At 39.7% G+C, this 22978-nt stretch overlaps 3 protein-coding genes across 5 annotated transcripts in view; 2 read left to right on the forward strand and 1 right to left on the reverse strand.

Moving 5' to 3' along the window:
• Nucleotides 1–572: 572 nt before the first annotated feature.
• eif2b4 (eukaryotic translation initiation factor 2B, subunit 4 delta) lies at nucleotides 573–6521 on the forward strand. 2 transcript variants are annotated; one of them, XM_079642439.1, is made up of 14 exons: nucleotides 573–661; nucleotides 1142–1179; nucleotides 1271–1433; nucleotides 1538–1732; nucleotides 1822–1904; nucleotides 2542–2574; nucleotides 3087–3178; nucleotides 3286–3400; nucleotides 4372–4448; nucleotides 4578–4680; nucleotides 4816–4943; nucleotides 5179–5356; nucleotides 5462–5642; nucleotides 6192–6521. In XM_079642439.1, the coding sequence occupies exons 1-14, from the start codon at nucleotides 640–642 to the stop codon at nucleotides 6389–6391; spliced, it is 1608 nt and encodes a 535-aa protein (XP_079498565.1). In that variant the 5' UTR covers nucleotides 573–639; the 3' UTR covers nucleotides 6392–6521. The 2 variants fall into 2 exon arrangements, with proteins under 2 accessions (XP_079498565.1, XP_079498566.1); XM_079642440.1 differs by lacking the exon at nucleotides 2542–2574.
• atraid (all-trans retinoic acid-induced differentiation factor) lies at nucleotides 6224–11065 on the reverse strand. 2 transcript variants are annotated; one of them, XM_079642442.1, is made up of 8 exons: nucleotides 10866–11014; nucleotides 10596–10729; nucleotides 10237–10305; nucleotides 9755–9826; nucleotides 9542–9663; nucleotides 9351–9451; nucleotides 9181–9265; nucleotides 6224–6364 (listed from the first exon to the last, which is right to left on the reverse strand). In XM_079642442.1, exons 1-8 carry the CDS (start codon nucleotides 10956–10958, stop codon nucleotides 6321–6323), a joined length of 720 nt encoding a protein of 239 aa, XP_079498568.1. In that variant the 5' UTR covers nucleotides 10959–11014; the 3' UTR covers nucleotides 6224–6320. The 2 variants fall into 2 exon arrangements, with proteins under 2 accessions (XP_079498568.1, XP_079498569.1); XM_079642443.1 differs by lacking the exon at nucleotides 10237–10305 and having other exon boundaries at nucleotides 10866–11065.
• A 517-nt stretch (nucleotides 11066–11582) lies between these two features.
• Nucleotides 11583–22978, forward strand: part of snx17 (sorting nexin 17) — a 26788-nt gene continuing 15392 nt past the window's right edge. The window contains exons 1-4 of the mRNA XM_079642441.1: nucleotides 11583–12427; nucleotides 16866–16940; nucleotides 19008–19125; nucleotides 21230–21294. Of these exons, the coding sequence (XP_079498567.1) occupies nucleotides 12368–12427; nucleotides 16866–16940; nucleotides 19008–19125; nucleotides 21230–21294 (318 nt within the window). The 5' untranslated portion in view covers nucleotides 11583–12367. The remainder of the gene's footprint in view (nucleotides 12428–16865; nucleotides 16941–19007; nucleotides 19126–21229; nucleotides 21295–22978) is intronic.

Raw genomic sequence — 22978 nt, forward strand, 5'->3', positions numbered from 1 at the left:
TTTTGAGGAATAGCTGGAATATGAAATGATAAAAAAATGTAATTACAAAGATACTCTATAGAAAACCACCTCACCGGGTCAAAAAATACCCACTTATGCATCTAAGGGTTAAAGAAGTAGTTACTAGTACATTTGGAGATTTAGATTAGTAATACACAATCAGTAATTCAAATAAACCCCACTTTTACCAATTGAATCATTGAAATGATGAACACATTTGGCATCAATAATACATTCATTTGAAATATATGGCGCCTAAATTGGCCCTTCCGCACGACTACTTTTACTTTTGGTACTTAAATTATATTTTGATGCTAATACTTAAATACAATTTTTAATGCTGGACTTTTAATGGTAGCAGAGTATTTTGACACTGTATTGCGACTTTTACTTGATTAAATAATATGAGTACTTCTTCCATCTCTGCTTTAATCCCTGAGTGAGATACGATAGTCGTTAAAGCTTACAAATAAAAAAAAATTATAACAAAATAAATAACGAATGTAAAGAAATAAAAAAGCAAACTATAATAACATACATTTACAGGAAACACTTAAATGTTTATCCACCAAGGGGCGATACAATATTTCCACGGGTTAGTTTGTGCAGCAGCAGAGGAAGTTCAGCAGCATCGTAAACATGGCCGACAGTGGAGTGACAGGTGAGTTCGTGAGAGTGTAACAGCTGGACTTTATAACTGTTCCCAGGTATTTTTTATTACTTTACCGTGGGTGCGACGACAACATGTCTTACACTTACGTTCCACGTTTAAAGGTATTTTCGTTTGGCCTGTAGCAAAGTTAATTTCCCTCTATGCTAGTGCTGCTAACGTTAGCATTTCAAGCAAGCCAGTTTAACGGTGTTGTGATGATATTGCATCAGCCTCTCATCATGTTATTTTCTAATGAACAGAACAACTGAAATGGCTGTTTTAAGTTGTCATTGTAGCAGGAAATAATAGCCAACCAGTTCTATGACTGAGGTCGTTAGCATAAAGCTAGTGTCTGCTAACAGCATCACCTAAACCAAAGACCTGGTAGAAGGCTGTTGCAGGTATTGGAGCTTCCATGCATTAAAGAGTACATAAATACTGATTAACCTATCTAATGTCATCATGTATTGTTCTTTTTTTTTTTTACAGATGGAACTGTCGTTAAAGAGTGTATACAACAAGCAAAGGTTAGTATGTTCTCAACATGTGGCACAGTCTAGTTTAAGGCTTCTTAAGATGTAATGTTTTCATGGACTCATGTATTGACATGCTTTACAGATTGAAGGCAAAGAGCTGACCAAAGAGGAGAAGCAGAGGCTGAGGAAAGAGAAGAAACAGCAGAAGAAAAACAAAGAGAAAAATGATGAAAATGTTTCAAAGGAAAGCGAAGAGAAGCCTGTCAGTGCGGCTGCTCCAACTCCAACACAACCCTCACATAAGGGTAAACATAATGTAGACAGCACCAGAGATTGTTTTAGTCTAAGGCACCCCAATATGTTACATGAGGCATGTTTCTCCACTCTGACCCCACTGCTTCTCCCTCAGCTCCTTCAGCAGTGCCCGCTCCTGCATCACTTCCTGTGCCTGCGTCAGAACCTCAGCCCGCTAAGAGTAAAGCAGACATGAAAGCTGAGAGGAGAGCAAGGCAAGAGTCTGAGAGGACGTCCAAAAAGAAGGGGGACGCGGGTCAGCCGGCTGCCACGGGCAAAGCTAAAGCAGCACCCAGTGAGCTGCAGCCAGGTACTGTAGCGGCCCGGAGGTCAGCATGTGTGGTGACCATCTGAAGTTATACCTTTTTTAACAAATGTCACGCTTTTATGTTTTTCCAGTGGTGAAGAGGCTCCCAGAACATGTCCAAGTGGACAACCCAGAGGTTTTAAAGAAACTGGCAAAGAAGTTGGAGAAACAACAGGTTAGAAACGTTATGCTTCATCTCTAAAAAAACATGACTCATAAGCCTGTTTGAAATAATGAGCATAAGTGTTAGCTTTTTAGTTACATCTTGAGCATTAACTACTAAATAAATGAGTTGACAAAATGTACAACACACAAAATGTATCAAGGAATACCGTTGATTAAATGAATACAGCCACCTGTTGCAAATAACATTACACTATATCATGTATTTAGTTTATTATTTCATCTTCAAGATTTGGTTATTTATTTTTGACTGATCAACAATAACAATAGGTCTCAAGGTAGGTATCTAGACTTTTCAGAGGAACTCCTAAAACAGAAAGGTTTCGCTAAGAAAATAAGTAAAATACAATATGATGTCTGCTGCAGGCGTTTAGTGAAAGTGATCAAGAGGATCTGTGCTCTATCCAGTTATATTTAATAATGCCTGAGTCATCAAGTAACTTTTCATCACAGATTGCCTCATGTTAGGATATCTTGCAACAATAACAGTTTTTGGAGCGTCACCAACAACAACCCCAAAATACTCTTCATAAATATTGCAGTGTGTGCTAATCATGTTCCATCACTCGTTGCATGAGATAATAACCGCACTCATAACTGCATGTGATCATACCTGGCTTTTCTTTCAGACGCCAGGGTGCAATGCTGCGGCACATTTCGAGGTCTGCCTTCCTTGCATGTGAATGCGTGAAATTGACATTTGTCTAGTTTTGTTTGCTAACCTGTATCGTTTTCGTACACCGAAATGAAAGGATGAAAACGTATTGTTTGATCGACAGATGTGCGCGTCTTTGGGATACGTTTGTTTGAAAATGTGTTACATGTTAATGTACATTTTGTTCTTGTGCGTTTAACTCAACACTGAGCTGTTTGCTGTGCTGGATTATGGTTGTGCTGCTCTGTTTGGAGAGTATTTAAAAAAACATACATAACACAAAGATGTTTGTCTGTTGCCAAGGTCAAACACAAACATGTCTCAGTACATTTGATTTGAAAGTAACCTCCCATTAATATGAAATACATTTAGCTCTAAAGCAACTTTAGTTTTTTCCTCTGGTCAACTGAGTTTGTTTGTGTATGTGTGCTGTGACTCCGTTATAACCTTATGATCTCACTTTTAACCTCTAAATGACTGGAGAATAAAGCCAATGCTTTTTAATCTGTTTTATTTCAGATCCCCCTCCGGTTAGACTACGGCCACAAAGTCAGCCTGTTTTCTCATCTGCACCAGTACAGTCGCAGAGCCCCTCTCACACAGCAAATTGGGTAAGCTGAACATATACCCTTATAGTCGTTTGATTGTAATCGCGGCAATTTGTTTGAATCCCTTACAATGACTTTAAATCTCATGTATTGACTGTTGTGTGTTGCAGCATTCCCTCCACAGTGATTCATCCTGCTATTGTCCGTCTGGGTCTCCAGTATTCGCAGGGCATTGTGGCGGGGTCCAACGCCCGCTCTGTGGCCCTGCTGCATGCTTTCAAACAGGTACAGAGCACACTCTTTGGTCTTTACCATCCCATTGTCGTTCCTACCCAGCATTTAGACCACATGTGTCAAACTCAAGGCCCGGGGGCCAAATCCGGCCCGTGGTAGATTTAATTTCGACCCGCAGTATAATTTTTAATTTCTATTAGATCTGGCCCGCCGGTATATTGCACGCACACCTTCACTCAATCCTGAGGGCTTCCTCAGCTCAGAGCCTGACCACAAACATTGATGAACTTGCACTCAAGATGAGATGCCAAGTATCTGGCTTGAACTAGCATCACAGAGCAGCACACTGAGTTTAATGGATGTTTCCTTTTGCACTTTTTTTCTTGCGACAACAAAGCATGTTTGTTTTTTTCTTTGAGGGAAATAGTTTTTTTGAAGCTGTTGTTTCCTGGCCTGTGGAAAAATGTAATCATAAGAAATGACTCGGGAAAAGCTGCAGATAGAGCCATAAGAAATGAATGCAACTAATTATTTAATGTTTAATGTTGTTTTTATAGGCAATCATTTAAGCTTTGTTAGTTCCAGGTTTAATATCTGCAATAATTTCATTTCAATAAGTTTTGCAATAAACATTGAACCAGTCCGGCCCTGGACTAGTACCCATTTTTTTTATTTTGGCCCCCTGTGTATTTGACACCTCTGATTTAGACCGTAACAGCTACAAAAAGCAAGGCTTCACTCGTTTGGTTCAGTGGGTTCAGACACACTCCTCCTCGCCTAAATGTTGTTGCACTGACGCTGTAACTGATTCATACTCCATCCACTGATCCTCATACAAAGCTAAACCAGCAATAGAGTTCACTTTCCGTCTTATCACTCAATAAAATTTAGCATTGGACTCCCAGTTTTCAGGAGCTAGCAATCCAGCTTCTTCAGAAATGATCTTCTTCTTTGATTATTGTTATTACTATGGACCAAATAAATGTCAACAACTAAAGGCAATGTTTGTTCCTCTGCTTTAGGTAATAAGGGACTATACAACACCTCCAAATGAAGAGCTATCTAGAGACTTGGTCAACAAGTTGAAACCTTATATCAGGTATGACAACGTAAATCTGATTTTATTTATCATCGGTATAAGTTTTATAACTAACTCTTTTCTTAATGTCTTAAATTAAAATGTACAGCTTTGCACATACATAATGTTCCTCCCCTATTTTCCTTGCAGTTTCCTGAATCAATGTCGCCCCCTGTCAGCCAGCATGGGTAATGCGATCAAATACATCAAGAAAGAGATCTCTAATATTCCTAGTCAATGCAGAGAAGAAGAGGTAAGTGTCACATGATGCAATCCTCATACAATGTTGCCAGAGACCATTAGCTTAAGTTGTTGTAGCAAACATATTCCACAAAGACAGAAGCGTTCATGTGACTGATTATCCTTCTTTTCCACATTTCCTCTTTAGGCGAAGAGCAAGCTGCTGAGCTGTATCGAGCGTTACATCGATGAGAATATCACCCTCGCTGCTAAAGCTATCGCCAAGTCCTCCATAGAAAAGATCAGTGATGGAGACGTCATCCTAGTTTATGGATGGTAAGCCTCTCAAAGCTGACTTGTCGGAAAACAAATTGGGTGGTTTAGTTTGAGAATCTGCAGTTTCCTGTTTCCAAGCATTGCTTCATTGGTTGTCAAGCAAAATGAATGCAACACTCATGTATCCAACCCTAAGTCCTGCTTTTCGCACTTTCTCTTCCTTTTTTCTGTCTCGCCCATTACACTCCCGACTTCCTTCCACATTTCCCCTCAAACTACTTATCTCCTCGCTCAGCTCGTCGCTGGTCAACCACATCTTGTGCGAGGCCTTTGAGAAGAAGAGGAAGTTCCGTGTGATCGTGGTGGACAGCCGACCTCGTCTGGAGGGCCGCGAGGCTCTGAGGCGCCTCGTCCAGAAAGGCATCAGCTGCACCTACGTCCTTATCTCCGCTGTCTCCTACATTCTCCCAGAGGTTCATTCACACTTTCCAGCTTCCATAGATAATAAATCAATGAGTAGCCAAAGCATCTCAAATGTATTAACTCTGTCTTTGTGCCTTGAACGTGGCCCTCCGCAGGTATCGAAGGTGTTCCTCGGTGCTCACGCTCTGCTGGCTAACGGTTACGTGATGTCTCGCGTGGGCACGTCACAGATCGCTCTGGTGGCCAAAGCCTTCAACGTGCCTGTGCTGGTGTGTTGTGAGACATACAAGTTCTGTGAGAGGGTGCAGACAGACTCCTTTGTGTCCAATGAACTAGGTATGGAAGCCAGTGGATTGCTAAAATGGACCATAAGTGTTTGTTTCTTTGAAGTTATTTTATTTGTGTTCCTGTCACTTCAAATTAGAGGTTTTAATAAAAAATGTCATCATAATACACTGTCACAATCGTTTTGGTAACTATACCATATTTGCTGATATCAAAAGTCTACTTTAATTCAATTCAAGGGATTGAAACAGATAGGAGACGTGTCATATGACCATTTTACACAGTGACGTTCAATCCAACTAACACGTATAAAATATGATTTTAAAACTGTATTGCTGGGCTCTTTCAGACATTAAAATGCAAAACAATATTCATTTTAATAGAAAGAATAAAAAAAGACCTTGTTTCTATAAAGTGCCCCATTTCTCGTTTTTATTAAATAAAAAAGAGGAATGCAGATAATATTTCCTCTTTGATCATTGAATCAATATCAATAGATCTATGTATATTGATATCCTTACTTAAATAGCTTCTGTCTCATTGATTGAAATTCCTTCCAAACATTAGATTAGATCATCTATCTTCTTCTGTGCTTTCCAGATGACCCTGACGACCTCATTGTGACGCGTAAGGGGAGGACCCAGCTGGAGCACTGGCAGAAAGTGCCCTCTCTCGGCCTGCTGAACCTGGTGTACGACGTGACGCCGCCTGACTTCGTGGACTTGGTCATCACAGACCTGGGAATGATCCCCTGCACCTCGGTCCCTGTGGTGCTGCGAGTGAAGAACGTGGACCAGTGAACGACAGTCTGAGCTCAGAGGCCGTTTCTCTGTGTTCTCCATGGTTTGAGCTTGAATGCTTGCACACAACACAAAACACCATGCTCTGAGCATGCAATAAATATATATGAAATGGCATATGCTTTTTAAACAGAGTCCATGTGTGTTTTATGGATGAATTGGATAACTACCAGGGTTTGTTTCCCTTTAAGGTGGGGAGGGTAGTTCTGTTTTTGTTTATACATTTGGTAAAGGCAAGATGTTTACATGGATCCACGTTGAGGTTTATTTACAACAGAACATTTAATTGCCAGTATTTGGAGCAGAACAGTTCCAATGTGGTTGAAAACATGCACTCGTTGTCAACCACAGCATGCCATTTCAAACCAGCCAGAAATGGTTCCCTAATTACAGTCGAAGCTGCAGTATCTGTGAAGAGTTTGTGAGCCATAGAATCCCTCTGCCTAGTTTTTAATGACCATCGATTCATTGAACAGAATAAAAAGAGTGAGACGCAAACTAGGATTTCTTGGCAAAGGAACTCAGAAATTCAACGCATGACACTAGCGTGCGTCAAATCTGATTATGACTTGGTATTTTAGTCTTAAGTAGGGAATCCAAAGTTATAATCAACATTTTATTCCCAACTAACATGGTCATTTTCTACTATTAATTCCATTTATGCAATAGTTTATATTCAGGCATCTTCTGGCTCTTTATTTATTAACTTCTAGGAGTACTTACATGTATCAATGACATGATAAATAATACATTTCATCCAAGCAATATGTACTGTTTGTAATATTTTATATTAAAACTCTCAATCTCATTGTGAAGAAGCATCAAAACCACTTTCCCATCAACATATTTCACATTTGACTAAACACATTTGATCAGATACATTCAGATGTGTTCAGATTAAGATGTGCTAAAAGCAGGTGAAGACTAGACAGTGTGCTGTAGTAGTTCAACTCAATAGCCGCATTCACACCGCAGGACTTTCCCTGGTACTTTGGTTCTTTAGTTCCGTTAGTACCAATAATGTTGCGTTCACACCGCCGGGACTACTCAGTGCCGGGAACTCTTTTGGCCATTTTTAGTCCCTGCTAGAGAGGTGGTACGAACCTGGTGATAAAAGAGTGCCAATTTCTATTCTATTTCTATTGGCTGGGCGAATTGCAAACCACGCCCCGTTAGACTCTGAATTTTTTTTGTTAGGCAGCCATTTTTTTCCTCAATACAATACCACATCCACACCTGAGCGAGTAGTTTTTTTGTACTTTAAAGCAGTTATGAACACACGTACTACAACTCCGGAGCGGTGGAATGATGAGGAAGTGTCGGCGCTTCTGGCCATTTACTCAGAGGACGGGATGCAGCAGCTTCTACAGAAAGCAGTTCCCAACTCCAAATGTTTTGAGCGATGTTCGCAAAAGCTACTTGAGCGGCGTGATTCCGTTATTATGTCTTGACTGTGCAATACAACAAATAAACTGGCGAAGCTTTATTTATTGTGTCCCACCCCAAATTTGCAGAATAGAAGAATGTGAGAGCAGACAGGTGTCGGTGGTTGAATTGATCTACAATCTTGCAACCTTGTGCAGCAATGGCAGGGGCAGAAACACAAGTCTTACACACATAAACACAAGTAATTTATCATGTCATTTGTTTTAGATAAATAAGAGAAAAACACCAAACAACGGTTAATGTCCTTTTCCAAAATCAGCCTGAGGGGGTAATATATAATAAATACATAAAGATAAAGTCCATTGTTATAATGGGGTATTTTATTTGTAAATGACCCTTATAACCCAGCCTCATGGTGCACATGATTCTTTGCTTGGACATTTTGTTGGTTTGAGTCATTTGAGCTCGGATTCTAGTAGGGACATAAAGTAACACGTATTTTAGGAAGATATGAACTTCATCTTGGTGAAGTTGATGCTGAATTCACTATTTAGTAGATAATCATGTGACACTTTATCTTTGCACTAAGGTCTGTCTGCTGAGCCTACCTATTATATATATATCATGTACAGCGGGTGGGCTTTATACCCCCTAGCCCGTGTAGTTCTTCTTCTCTTGTTTTTTTTTTGTACTCGCCGTGAAGTGGTTTTGCGGCCTGCCAGTAAACCCAGAGAAGAAGACGAAGTGACGTCAGCGTAATCTTGCCTCAGGGAAAGTACTGCGGTGTGAATGCGATTGGCACTAGCCCCCTGGCGGATTCAGTGCCGTGGTACTTTAGTGCCGGCACTAAAGTACGGCAAGTCCTGCGGTGTGAAAGCGGATAATGATTCACTTTTAAAATGTAACATTATACAGTAAAAAATCGAAACATTCTTGATCAGGACTTGGTTTTGCTGTGAGTGAAGCACATGTTCAACATGCAGCAACACTTTGTAAAATTAGTAGTTCCATGTACTGTACCCTCACACACATTCAGTGCACGTTCGGCACAGATAATATCAAGCAAAGCCTCAGAATTCTCTTTAATATAACTTGCTCATTAATATCTTGTGTCATTTAAAAAAGATAATGAAAGTGGTAACATTGGTATTATTGCCAAAAGGTAGAAATATTTAAAATGTTCAATTTACTTTCTTCCTAAAATTGCACTGATGAAAAATGTCAGTTTTTAAAATGTACCTAAATTAAATAAAGCTGACACACAGTAATACAAAATGTAGTTTTAAAAAAAAAGCCTGGGGTCACCTCAGACTTTGTGCCAGCATTTTCCCTTTCGACTATAGCTCAGTAGATCATCAGGGATTATAAAAAGTTGAGTGCAGTTCAGAGTGGCTCAGCCTTACGTCTCTGGGTGAGCCACAGCAGGAGCGACATGACAAATGTAGAGGCTCCAAGAGGCGCAAACACCTGCAGAAGGGGGAACTCCCCCTGTAGACAATAATAAATAAATACTTAGCTGTGAAAAATGAAGTACCAAACGAAATGATTCAGATAAAGCTGCTCCAAAACATACCTCTCGCAGACACTTGTATCCATGATAGGTGTCAGCACAGCTACACTCGAAGAAGCTCGGGCCGTAGGACGCGCAGAGGGAGTTCTCCGGGCAGTTCATGGCTAAGGATTGTTAATAATTATAAGACAGTTGTCATATTTGACCAGAAAGCTACTGCAGGTTTATGTTAAGTGTATTAGATGGTAACTTACACAGCTGTCCGGTCTGGTTGCACGTATCTTTTTGGCCTTCACAGAAACGATTTCCCTTATTGACCTCTACCTTTTCCCAAGAGGTGTTGCCCCCTGGACAAAATATGTCTTCTGGTAAAATCCTATAGACGCACAAAAATAGAGTTATGAATAATTCAAATGTTATTCTCGAGAGCTGCTGTCATATTTGAGTTTCTGTAACAGAATACTTACATGTAATTTAACTCAATGAATCCTTGGAAGGCTGCTTCACTGATGTTGACAATTGGATTGAGTGAGAGGTCTCTGAAAAGCAACAGTTTGTAGGCCTATGGTGAAAAATTGTTTAAAAGACAAATGGTTCCATAAAAATACAGTGAATAAGATGTGCATTCATTAGTCGAGTTTGGTTCCTTGCTAGAATGAAAGCTAGGATTAAAAAAAGTTCACGTCTCCTACTGCCTTAGAATTGTACCAATATTACAGATATATAGAGCATTTGCCCATGTACATTTCTATGTGTGTGGCAATTGTAAATAACAATTTATAATGCGGAACATGTGCATCATACAGTCTATGATGTGAAAATAATCATGCAGAATCAACATGTTCTTTTTTGCATTAATAATAACCCTTCACTATGGAAGTGTCAAACAAAGTCTTGAGTTATTTTGTCTGTATCCTATATTGTATGAAATTGTAGTAACTGTACATACATCATTACTGCTGTTGATGCTCTATGAAGATCCTCCACATGAGTTAGTGAACAATAGGACAGATCCAACCTGACACAAACAAAAAACCTGGTTGGAACATATACAAAACAAACATATTTTTTAATCTAACTTTTAAGTGTGGAAGAAGAGTAAAGTTCATATTTTTAAACTGAGGGGAAAGGATACATCATAAGCACTGGCAGCTTTTATTAAAGACCATTTTTTTTACCAAGTTTAACTTATCTATTTATACTAGTGTCCTGTATAATATTTGTCTTCCTCCACTTTCAACATACGTCATTTATAACTGATATGATCACATTTCCGATGGACCCTGAAGGCGACATAAAAAGTCCTACCCGATGATGTGTTCAGGGTCACTTGTGTTGTCATTTCTCAAGCAGCATCGTCCTTCTATCCGACCAGCGGATGAGGAGCAGAACCGGCCCACTGCAGTGCCATTAAGGACAGCACCGCTGCAGAGCTCACATATCTGCAGTTACAGATCATGACGAAGGAGAAAACAGGTTGTAAACAACAACAGCTAAATTACATAAAACATGCTGTTGTGTACTATGTGGTTACCGGTAACAAACTGCAGATGTTACAATATCAAATCCAAGTCTTACCTGCAGATCGGTTACTTGATAACTTCCGTAAAAACATAAATTAAAGACCAAAATAAGCACTGCAGGTTTAAGCTGGCTGCACCCAGCTTTCATTTTCGTCGACTGAAGTCATATGATCCTACTGTAGCGGACACGTGACAGGAAGCTGGTCCAACACTTTATCCACAAATCCAACTTAATTTTGCGCTAAAATTACGCATACACTCAATTTGCAGCAATTCATGTACAATAATAGAAAACACAGCAGCTACTGAATACATAAAGGAAACATCTGTTTTATTTTATTTTTGCTGAAAAATTTAAACGTATTAAAAGAATATTTTTTGTAGGTAAAAAAGCCTTTGCTTTAATTTAATTGTATTGCAAGTTATAAATTATGTATGTAATACCTTCTAAACCTTCGACCATTGTCCCTTCATTTTAAGTCTACAACAAGTCAATATAGATTATAACATTAACAGACCTATTTCATTACATTTCTCAAATTGTTGACAAAATGTAGACGCATTTTTTCTGACTAATGAATTTTGACTGCGCTTTCACTGTCACTTTGGGATGCACCAAATACAATTGGGACTTCTAGTAAGAATATTTTTACGAGATTCAAAATAAATAATAAAACATGTTTTTTATATTTAAAACGTTATATTATACAGGTATTTTATCAATTGTAAAATATGTGTTGGAAATTATGCTAGTGTGCTATTTATTCCTTACCCGCGTAATATGAACAACCCCCGGCTGAAACCGAGATGGTTTCGCCCATAAGGATTGTTGCAATCCCTCTTGATGGGCCACTAGATACACTGAACACATAATGGCTTGACGGCCCTGGTACATCTGCTTTCTCTGCGATTTTATCACATTTTATCTATGAGTTTCCTCCCTCGCCGCATTGATTTTTCATCTGCAAATATAGGAGGCAGAAAAAACAAGCCAAACCACAAAAGTGCAACTGTCTCCCCTCATATTTGGAGAGGTTTTGCCATCGGCTCTGCGACGCTGTGAGGTTTGCAGGAAGCAACTGCACCTTTTATCCCGAAACTTCATCTGGTTACGCTCATGAAAACAGTTACCTGTACACGTTGAAACTCAAATATTACAGTAGGTGGTTTTAAGCTATCAAACATTTTTTTCAACTAGGGGAAGAGGATATTTTAACGCCAAAAACGGAGGTGCAATTACTTAACACTTGCAACATGGCTGCTGCGGGGACAGCAGTGGGAAAAGTTTGACACTGACGTGGGAGAAGTTTTATGCGAATGCTAGTTGGTACATGAGTTGTTGGACAGATATTAAAGTCGTCAGCAGCCTCCTCCAGCCTGGCAGCCCTTTACGGACTTACAAACAAGTGGATAAACCGTGTGAAGCCTCCTCCTCCTCTGTAGTCACCGCCGACAGTCACTGCAGAGACTTTGTGGGGAACTGTGGTGTCTTCTTCTCCATCGGAAAGCTGCAGTGGCGTTCAAGGACTCAGGCAGCAGGCTGTGTTTCGAGCTAAAATGCATTTTTCCATACCCGAAACGGAGGTTCGCTCGGGAGAAAATGGATCAACCTATGTGGTGAGCATGATAATGTGTGGTTTTGTTTTACCTGCTTTCACCTAGCTGTAAACGCTGGCCTCAGCTGGCCACAGGTTGGGCTAATGTCAATGCAGCAAGAGTGCTGATGTTTACTGTTGTAAAATATATCATAGTATCAACACTGGTACATCACCACGGGCCAAACCACTGCCAGTGCCTAATGCAGTAAAAACATGATTTCCCTTCTAAATCATCTATAGTTAGACTACAACATACTTATTTGTTTCATAAATACAATTGCTGTGTTTCATAAGAATACTCCCCAGACACTTGTTTTAGAGATTTAAAGGGAAAGGGTTTTAAAAGAAGTTGAGTAAAGTATATTTCACCTCTTATACATTCTTCCTAGATGATATGTGATTCTGTGAGGCCATTGAATGTATCATTAGGACAGTAACCCCCGTTATTCATCATGATTCAACAATATTGTTGGCATTTATCTGGTTGATGTTGTAATGTGGCTCCATAATGTTGATTGCTATGTTGTTGGCCATAATTGACATGTTGTCATTTAGTTTCAAAACCACCTGAAGAGACTCTGCTTCATCACCTCAGACACAAGGGTCCTTTTATTTTTTTACAGGTTTGAGTCATGATGAATTCTCTCTGAGATTTGACAAATGCCCCCATTGCATCATAACCTCCTTCTTGTTTACTGCCACAATTCTTTAACATTATTGTCAAGTCCCCAAACTAACAGCATTGAGTTGTTGCACAGCAGGCTCCCATTGTGTGTTTCTTTCATTTGATTCTCTTGCCATTGTGTCTAAAAGGTCCTACTTTCATTGCCTTGGGACATTGGCAGACATGCTTTATGTTCTGAGAGTATAAGTTATTAAGGTTGTGTAATGATTGCTGTAGTGAAGCATCATAGATCTAAAACAGTATAAAGTTGTGTTTATCTATCTAACAGATATAACACTTTAATACCAGTCACAGTAAGTCAGGATCTTTATACAGTCTACGGTCAGGATAAACTGCCCATGCTTGGCATTATTTTTAAAAACAATTTCTCACAAGTCAAAATATTATCTTATTTTCTTGTGTTGCTTGAGTGTTAGCTCAGTTGTTCTAAACCTTTGGTCAGAGGACCCCCATGACTTCTTTGAAGAGTTCCAGAGTTCCCTTGAAAATAGACAATCATTGATTTTCTCTTTTTAATGCCATATAGAAGGGAGGAGGATGACTTTTGTGGTCGTAGGTTTCACTTCCTCAACTGTAATGCTGATCAAGCAAGTTAAGCTAAATATAGAACTCTGGTCTTAATCATATCTAACAAACAAAGTCTTTTCACATGGCAGTCTCTAAATCTTATCAAATCCGGGTCTGTGGCGCTAAAAAGTTGGGAACCTTAGACATTATTGGTGTCCGTATGTATATTCCTATAAACTAGACCTGAACAAAAGTCATTACGTTGCCAGGAAACATCTTGGACGGCTTGGGATCAAGTGTATTTCCTGTCAATTGTTGATATGATATGAACAACCACTACAAAAACAAATCATCTTAGATCTGTTTTTGAATATAAGGTACACAATTACATAAAAAAAATCTATTGTATCAGATGTTTTATAGAATGAACAAACTCTGATATTCACCAGATGGTTTGAAATAACATCTGTAGCATCTGATTTCGATGTGACATCATGAGCTGCTCTCAGTTTTCACACACCCGTGAAGGGCTGTTGTCCATATTGACTCCATGTGCTCTAAAGAGGAAACTAACATTTGAATTATTATTGAACGTGTCGGTGTGTTCAGTGTCCCTGCTGCTTCACGAAAGTCCAAATTAGCTTTGGATAAAAACAAAGTTATATCCATTGTCTCAAAGTATTAAAAAAACGGATTTTATATCCCAAAATATAATTTAAAGTAATATAATTCATGTTTCATCCATATTGTTCTGTAAAAACCTACTTTTGTATTTCAAATCTCAACTAGTAGATTCCAAAATTCAAATGTTTAGGTGCCATCTCTGACTTTTTTTCTACATGTTGACCCTGTGCCGCAGTGGGAATTTAAAAGCAAAACAATTTGTGTCCACCTCAGCTGGCAGCCCTGTAACTGTCACAGCGACCTTCCTGTACCCAGCAGACAGGAAGGGACTTTGCTTGATTATAATGCTGAGAGATGGGATATGTAACTTGGAACCAGTAAGCCACAGAATATGCCAAGTTTGCACACTGCCTTTTGCAATAACAAGTGCTGCAGAATTTTAAACATGGTGCAAGCACAGACATATCTATTTAATTGTTCAGTGCTTATACTTCCTCTTGTATCTTCCTCTGTGGTTCACACAGTGTTTGTGGGTGTGTAAAATAGACTTTGGTGCAGCTTGAAGTAGTCATGACTCATTTACTTTGGACGAGGAACAGGTCAGATTAACAGGTTCATTTAACCCCTTTTAAATCTTTATAATATTTGGAGTTTATACTCAACAGCATGCGATATAAACTGAGTGACTCAGAGGTTATTCTTTAAAAGTGTCAAATAAACATGTATTAGAATTCCTTTGACTGGAATAGCTTTCCCCCACACTTGTGAAGTAACTCCAGACTACAAAGCTAGAAGTAGACTTATTGAATATCTTTATCAGGTCAAAAACGTAACGCCCAGTTGAATTCTTTGTTTTTCAATAAAAAATGTCTTTGGCCTCAAAAAGAGATTAGACTGGGATAAAAAGTGTACGAAAGAACAATAGATAATAGTGTTTGTATTGTCCCCGAGCTAAACTGCTTGCGATTCACAAAAAACATAGGGATATTTGGTTCTGTTATCAAACGGAGCCAAACCATTCTGCATACTCATTCTTCCTTCCTGCCTGGATACTGCCTACACACACATCTTTCAGTGAATTCGTTGGCCTCCTTCCAGATCCTTCAGCTATTCTCTTTCCCTTGAGAAGTTTCACTTTGCACTTTGTTCAGCTGCTGATTGGTTTCGTAGGTCAGCAACAGCAAGTGCCTGCAACAGTTTGTTCAGTAATGTGTCTCAGGAAGCTGAGGTCTCTGGAAATACAAGAGCAAGTATTATTGTAAATAACAAAATATCAGTTTTATTTACTGTAGCCGGAGGCACTATGTTTTCTGATTGTCCGTGCGTTCTTCCCATTCTTGTGAACGCTATCACTTAGGAACGCATGCAGGGAATTTCTTCACATTTTTTACCACTAGGAAGAACCTAAGTAAGGTCACTGTGACCTCGCATCCATCTTATTCTTGTGAAGATAATATATCAGAAGTGCTTTGTTGGAATTTCCTTACATCTGGCACATTTACTTTGGACGGAAACGGATGTGAACTGCAACTGAATGCTTGTCGGGGCCTTACAACCACAAGACAATATTAGTGCCTTTCAATTTTTTCCATAAAAAAAATCAGCAATATGTACTACCAAAAGTAGAAAAGAGGATTAATCATCTTCATGTCGTATTTATTTCTTTTCAGGAGGCGATAGCAGCCACTGATTGTTTTCAATCACAATATTTTGACCAAAGCCCTTCTTGGCAGGCTTTGTGCATGAGTTATCGTCAATAGATTCTGCGGTGGAGGCATTTCTGTCTCATGTTTCTTTTTAGGGATTTTATCAGAAAAAAGGAAGAGGATTGGAATAACAGTTAACAGGCTTGTGGTACCTTGTGAAACTCACAACATTCTTTTAGAGTTCAAGAGTTCTGTTCTGTAAGCGAGCCTGTGTTTGGGCCAACTTAAAGGATATTGCTCTCTTCCTGAGGACAGAACTGAAGTATCACTTTGTTATTTGTGTAGGATAGTATCGTTTTCAGAGCTTATTGAGGCATCTGATGTTGGAAGCACAATGGCAAGCAGATATTTAAACTCCTGATTCTAAGTAGTGGTTTTTGGCGGAAGACTTTTCACTGATTTCCGCTTTCTCTGTCTGTAAAAACAAACACAGGGGTGTCTAAGGGAAAGGATTAAAGATTCCCCATGTGGTATTCGCTCAGCGTCTGCAGTATGAAGACAAACGGTTTTGATTGTAAAGTCAGTAGGGTTTCATATAATCCTATTCACGCTTCATTTATTAACTCAATGAAATGATAAATTGAAAAAGGAAGAGTGAGAAAACAGAGAGATTAAATGGATTGAGTTGTGAAGGAAGTTATCTTGTGTTCAAGGTATAGGAAGTTAACTGTTTTTTATGGTTGGTTTTATTTCTGCAATGACTTTATAACCTGGGAAATGCCTCTGAATAAAGTACAGTCACTTTGGCGTGATGCAATGACAAGTTTTATATTTATTTAACCCCATATTCAAAGACAATGTAATATCTATATTTCCCTTTTAAGTCAATCTACGCCTCTATATATAGTTTATTGTTTTGCCAAGGTTTTCAGACGGGTCGACACCAGATTGTTGTCCAGTCTCTCTCCTCACATTTGACTTTCTCTATCCCACAGGCCTACAACATCCATGTGAACGGCGTGCTGCACTGTCGGGTACGCTACAGTCAACTTCTGGGCCTCCACGAACAGGTAAGGCCTCAGCCATCACAACAAAACCCAGCGCTGTTAGTGTGCGTCAGACCAGAAGAGACTAGTCTGCTTGTGTGGACGCTGTTTAAATGCCAACACATCCACCCTGTGTGACCTTTCTCTCGTCTTTGTAGCACTCGGTCGATACTCCGGCCTCCCGTCACTTTGAATCACGACCACGGTGGCTTGAAGTCTTGTGCTGTTATTACTTGGGTCCAAACTATTGCTTGTAAATAGGCAGCATTGTGGAAGGAGGTTAGAGGGGGCGGGCGACATGGAAGGAATGTCCCTGGCCTTTCTCTTGGTTCACCTGCTCGCGAAAGCAACTTAATCTGAGAGAGAAATGTTGTTGGACAGTGTTGAGTTGCCTGCTCTGAAGCATTTTATAGCCTGTGCCTCAGGGAAGCCTCACAGAGAGCTGGAGCTATTTGTCAGTGCTGTTATTCATCAATGAGTTCAGCATCTACTTGTTGTAGGGCTGCTCAATTAATCGTATTTTAATCGCGATTACAATTATGGCTTGCAACGATTACGAAAACAATTGAATCGAAATAAAACGATTTTTTTTTAAAAATTATTATTATTACTTTTTTTTTTTTCAGTTGAATTATACTTAAAGTTCAGGGTAATCAACTGTTAAAAACATACTGTTCACATTTTTTTTTTTCAATAAATGGATGTTTTCAAAGTCAATGAATAATCGCATTTAATAATTGCAATTACAATTATTGACCCAAATAATTGAGATTATAATTTTTGCCATAATCGAGCAGCCCTAACTTCTTGTGTGTAATGCTTTAATTGAATTGACTTGCTTGTGAAATTGCTTGACTTGTGTGAAATATTCACATGCATTTTCTGTAAGGGATGGATTTATTTCCTGGACTTCTAGCTGACTTCCTGTGAGCTCTCTGTATGCCACAGCATATACTGCATTATAGAAGTGCCCAGTGTCCTATTTTCATACATTAATAAATAAGCGAGCAAAGGCCAAAGTTTGCTATCTCTATCCTCAAGTCGTTGCTATCTAGTCTGACAGTTACCGTTTCCTGGCAACAGGGTGGTAAGAAGTCACACTCAAATCTTCAACAACCGACCCAAGGGGGGCCTTCCTGTGGAGCATGCAAGACCCCAAAACTATCTGGTGATTACCCAGTTAAGGCTGAAAATAATTGAATGTAGATTGTTGTAACTGTTGTTTTTTGTTATATAAAGATCTGTAACAAGGTCACACTTCTACCCGAGATTAAAATAAACAGTGAAAACAAAAAGAGTTCTGCTAAAAAGAAGCTGTACGAGTGCTTATTTATTTGAAATGTTGGTAATCTGACTCATCTGTAACCGTTGCTTTGTTTCTGAGAGCTGATTTGTATGTGTGACTGGTGCTAGCTCTGGTGTACTGAAAATATAAAGGGCAGTAGGAAGGGATCAAAATCACCTCTCCTCCTCCAGCACCCGCTGTGCAGCCCCCCCACCATCCCATAAGTGCAGGACCTGAAGGTTTTATAGCGAGAGAAAAATGCGTCTTTGTGAATTCTTAATGATGAGTGGAGCTTTCACATGCAGTGACATACAGGTTCAATTGAAACCTCATTGAATGTGTGATTTTTAGATCTGACTGTGAGGGCTCAGTTAAAGACTCCCTCGGTTCAAAGCTACCAGCCCTAGGATGATTTAAAAAAAGAAATGGGAAGAAATGAGTCAAGAAGCTGGAAGACAAAGTCAACTTGGAATAACTAAACGTTCAGGGTTCCAGATGTGTCTGTCTGTGTGTGTTTGTGAGTGTGTATTACACGGAAACTCCACTAGCTAGTCATTGAAACGGGGCTTAAAATAAACCTGTGATTCATATCAAACAGCATGGATGTACCTCCTGGAAAAATGAATCCAAGACTCTTTCATTTAAGAGACTGCTGCTCTCCACTGAAGTTTAATCATATCAACTCTTCACACATGGTCTCAATTCAAATACAAATGAGCTCAACCATCTGACTCTTCGCCACAATAGAGAAAAAGCTCGGGTTGCATAGCCATCCTCACCTCCAAACGTGTGTTTTGTACCAACAGATAAAGAAAGAATATGGCAGCAACGTGGTACCTGCTTTCCCTCCAAAGAAGATCTTCACTCTGACTCCTGCTGAGGTGGAACAGAGACGAGAGCAGCTGGAGAAATACATGCAGGCTGGTAAGTTATTCATGCAGAATGGACTTCTTACAGATGGCTTGTGTTGCATTTCACTTCATTTCTGGTGGAATTTAAATTCCAGCTACAATAGGCGCGTTCACACCAAGTACTTTTCACACAAAGGTTCCTGAGAACTCTTTAGTTCTCATGAACTAAGTACAGATCGCGTTCACACCGGAAATTAGTTCCTGGGGGTGGATTAGGCAAATGAAGCCGCTGACGTCACTTCTTCTTCTTCCTCTTCTGCTTTGGGTTTGGGTCTGGCAGGCCGCAAACAAGTTCACGGCGTATACTGCGGCCCAAAATCCCCGGCCGGAAGTCCCCGGAGTTGGGGACTAGCTTCAGAAGCCTTCCGAGTAAACGGCCAGAACGCCGATACCTCCTCATCTCCACCGCTCCCATGTTTTCTTTTGTGTTGTCATAAGTTAGTCTCTCTGCGTTTCTGTGCTGGGCTAATGCTAATAATGCTAATGCGAGGATAATAAAATGGCGGCTAAACAAAAGTTTTGGGGAGTTTGACGGGGCGTGGTTTGCATTCTGCCCAGCCAATCAGACACAGGAACCTTTTTCTCCCACGAAAGTCCCTGTTCTCTAGCAGGGTCTGAAAAGGGGGTAAAAAAGGTTCTCTAGAACTAATTTAGTTCCTGGGACTTTTTGGTTTGAACGCAACTAAACCGTAGTTCTCAGGAACCTTTGGGAAAAGTAATTTGTGTGAACGCGCCTATTGTGGTTGTTTTCGTCAGTTTTCAATTCAGCTACCATTCTTTTCTTCATTGCAGTACACATACAAACACAGCACACACACAATTTCATTGACATGTGTGTGTCTGAATAGGTTAGCTCTGTAGCTGCGGGGAATCCAGCCATACAGTGGTCTTTTAACGCCACATAAAAGCATTAACGTGTTTCACTAAAGAGCTGAGGATCTGAGCCAAAGCCTCACTAGACAGAGTTATGCTGACACACCTGAAGGAAAGAAATCCCCCACTCAGGATTTCAGACCTTTTTTTAGAGTTTTTAAAAGTTTAATGGGTTTGGATTCTCCAGTGTTGATGTGCCACCTCCAGGGATACATACTTAGCTTCTCTGCGAATTGTAGTTTAGAATGAATAATTGTATAATGAGACTAGTTATTATGTTTTGTAAACATTCCTTTTGACAGCTTTAAAGCTTTCCTTGTGAAAGCCTTACACGTTCCAGATCCCAATTGGAGTTATTTTTATCCTGATCTGTGAGGTTTCTCAGCATATTTCCTTAATTTTCGTAAAAAGGTCAAAGGGTGAACTTATGCATAAACACACACAAATAAATGGAACTGGCAGCAGTGCAGAGGGTTAGTTTTAATCCTCTCAAGCACTGGCCGTTACAGAAGAACAAGGAAGCGTTGTTCAAGTGTGTATTTGCTCATAGTCTGGGAGCATACGCATACAGGGTGTTCTTGGCCACAACTTCACTTGGTTACATCATGGCTTCTAACATAGTTATGGAAAATGAACTGCCACAAACACAATCTGCTGTGACGCAGATGGCTCAGATCTCTGACATTGTTTCAAAGGGTTGGACTAATAGGGCGCGCACACACACACACACACACACGTACACGTACACGTACACGTACACACACACACACACACACACACATACATACATACATACATACACACACACACACACACACACACACACACACACACACACAGACACACTTAGTCATTTTATAGTCATACAGTGTCACACAGATAATTTAATGCTACCTCAATAGCGAACTAAAATACATGAGCAGGAGTTCAGATAAGTGGTTCATTTCGTCTTTTGTTTACCAAATCTGAGGAATACATTCTGATGTTACTTGCTTTTCATCATTAACAGTTCATTTAACGTGAGCCAGAAGGAAAACAAAAGTAATCTGCAATTAAGCTAAATTGCCTTGGTAAGTGTTTTGAGAGGCCAAACCCATTTCAAACGAACGTAATAAAGGTGTGTGATAAGAATTGGGAAATTGCTTCCCCTGAGGAGATTCATGATAACAAAGCTGCGTTATAAATTAAAACCATAAATATCCCTTCATAATAATAATAATTATGTTTTATGTGCTTTTTTACAGTGCGCCAGGATCCCTTGCTCGGAGCCAGTGAATTGTTCAACAGTTTCTTAAGGAAAGCCCAGCAGGTTAGTTGTGTTTCTTCAATCTACTGTACTCTTCTTGCATTAGTGTTGCTTCACTGTGGTCAACAGGCTGTGTCAGGGCGTGCTCCTTAAACCAAAAGGATGATGCAGTCATTTCTGCATGACTAGTCATTGCTGTTGGCAATGCGGTGGAGTGAGGTAGCTGTGTTCTTACCGTTTGACGCAGTTACAGGCAGCATGTTGTACTCTTATCTCGGGTTGTGTAAGATCTTCCCGTAAAGCAAGTTGGTTCAATTTGTCAGATTCAGTTTGTCAGAGATAAAAATGAAGGCCCAAATATTAACAGAGTGTGTGGGCGCTGGATCCTTTGGAGAGATGATATCATAACAAATAAAAAAATAAGCCACCTAATGAGTCAGCCCCCCAGATTTGCCAAAAAGCTTTTTCTGCTATACTAACAAGACTAAAGTGGACCATGCTGTAAGACACAAGCTTTATAGTCTTACTTGCCAGCATTGTGAACCCGGAAATGTACCCCAAAGTTTTATGATAGAAATGTAAACATAAATTGCATTAATTAGTATCAACTAGCAGATTTTGGACAATAGCTAGCAAATGGCTTGGCCAAGTTGGCCATTTTTGGGGTGGTTTTTGAGAAAATTCAGGATGTTGAAGGACATTTTTAGGATCCAAAATGAAAGAAATCGATCCAAAGTTCATCTTAATCAGCCCACCAGGAATACAAAATGGTCACTTTCGGGTTAAAACTGCAATTTTTTTATCCTGGAAATGTCCTAAACTGATTCAACATCCTGAAAAACCTCAAAAACCACTCCATAATTGTCTAAATCGACCAAGCAATTTTTTAAATATTGTCTGTATATGCTAATTAATGCAACGTATGCTAGTTTAGCAAATTGTCTAAGATATGCAAGTTAGCATCCGGCAGTTTCTATGGGCTCGGGACTCATACTATACATTTCTAACAAAAAACGTTGGGGTACTCAACATTTCCGGGTTCACAATAGGACTATGAGCTGGCAGATAGACTATTATTGGCTGCCTGATGGAAGGATTATTTCAAACAGTGTGTCAATGAACTATTCAGAATTGGTAGCTAGGCGAGTTCGTCATCATTCAAGCTGTGACCCGTATCGCCAGGAGGATTTTAATCCAATAACCTTCATGGACACACTCATCTGTCAGCAGCCACGTCACACCCTCTCTGCTCTTCCTCCCCTGTCTTCCTCTCTCATTAGAGTCTGTGTTTGACTCTCTCCCCCCTTCCCCAGCCTCATGTACAGCAGGTGCAGAATAATAGATGAGTAGATGAGTTACCTCCCGGTGTTGTCGTTTCATCGCACCTTTAGAGGCAGGGATGTACTTGGAAGACCCCCGCTGAGGGAACAGGGAAGATGAGAGATGATTTTGCAGTGGTGGTGGTGGGACACTGCCTGGGGACCGAAGCTGGGTCATCCATTTCTTATCATCATCTCAGAAGCTGTTATTTAGAGTCTTGAAATATTCATAGGGTTTGCCGGTTTATTTTTCTTGCTTTTTTATTCATTGATTTTTTTTGTCATCGTTGGCCTTGTTCAGTTAAAGAATGAACAAACACTAAAACACACACAGATACACATACACATACAGACAGCAGCAGCAACTAATGAATACACTCATTAATTTCTGTTTGGCATTGGGATATATATTTTTTTCAATCAATCAA

The sequence above is a fragment of the Notothenia rossii genome (assembly GCF_949606895.1).
Source record: "Notothenia rossii genome assembly, chromosome: 8".
Classification (NCBI taxonomy): Eukaryota; Metazoa; Chordata; class Actinopteri; order Perciformes; family Nototheniidae; genus Notothenia; species Notothenia rossii.

What these genes read in the sequence shown, in the direction of transcription:
- atraid (XM_079642442.1), bottom strand. Translation starts at nt 10,958, where the DNA reads ATGAAAGCTGGGTGCAGCCAGCTTAAACCTGCAGTGCTTATTTTGGTC. An exon ending in GATACAAGTGTCTGCGAGAG is followed by an intron (nt 9,266 to 9,350) that starts GTATGTTTTGGA and finishes TATTGTCTACAG; the next exon opens with GGGGAGTTCCCCCTTCTGCA. An exon ending in GCTGTGGCTCACCCAGAGAC is followed by an intron (nt 6,365 to 9,180) that starts GTAAGGCTGAGC and finishes CTTCACTCGCAG; the next exon opens with CACCACAGGGACCGAGGTGC.
- eif2b4 (XM_079642439.1), top strand. Translation starts at nt 640, where the DNA reads ATGGCCGACAGTGGAGTGACAG. An exon ending in TCTCCTACATTCTCCCAGAG is followed by an intron (nt 5,357 to 5,461) that starts GTTCATTCACAC and finishes GGCCCTCCGCAG; the next exon opens with GTATCGAAGGTGTTCCTCGG. An exon ending in CTTTGTGTCCAATGAACTAG is followed by an intron (nt 5,643 to 6,191) that starts GTATGGAAGCCA and finishes TGTGCTTTCCAG; the next exon opens with ATGACCCTGACGACCTCATT.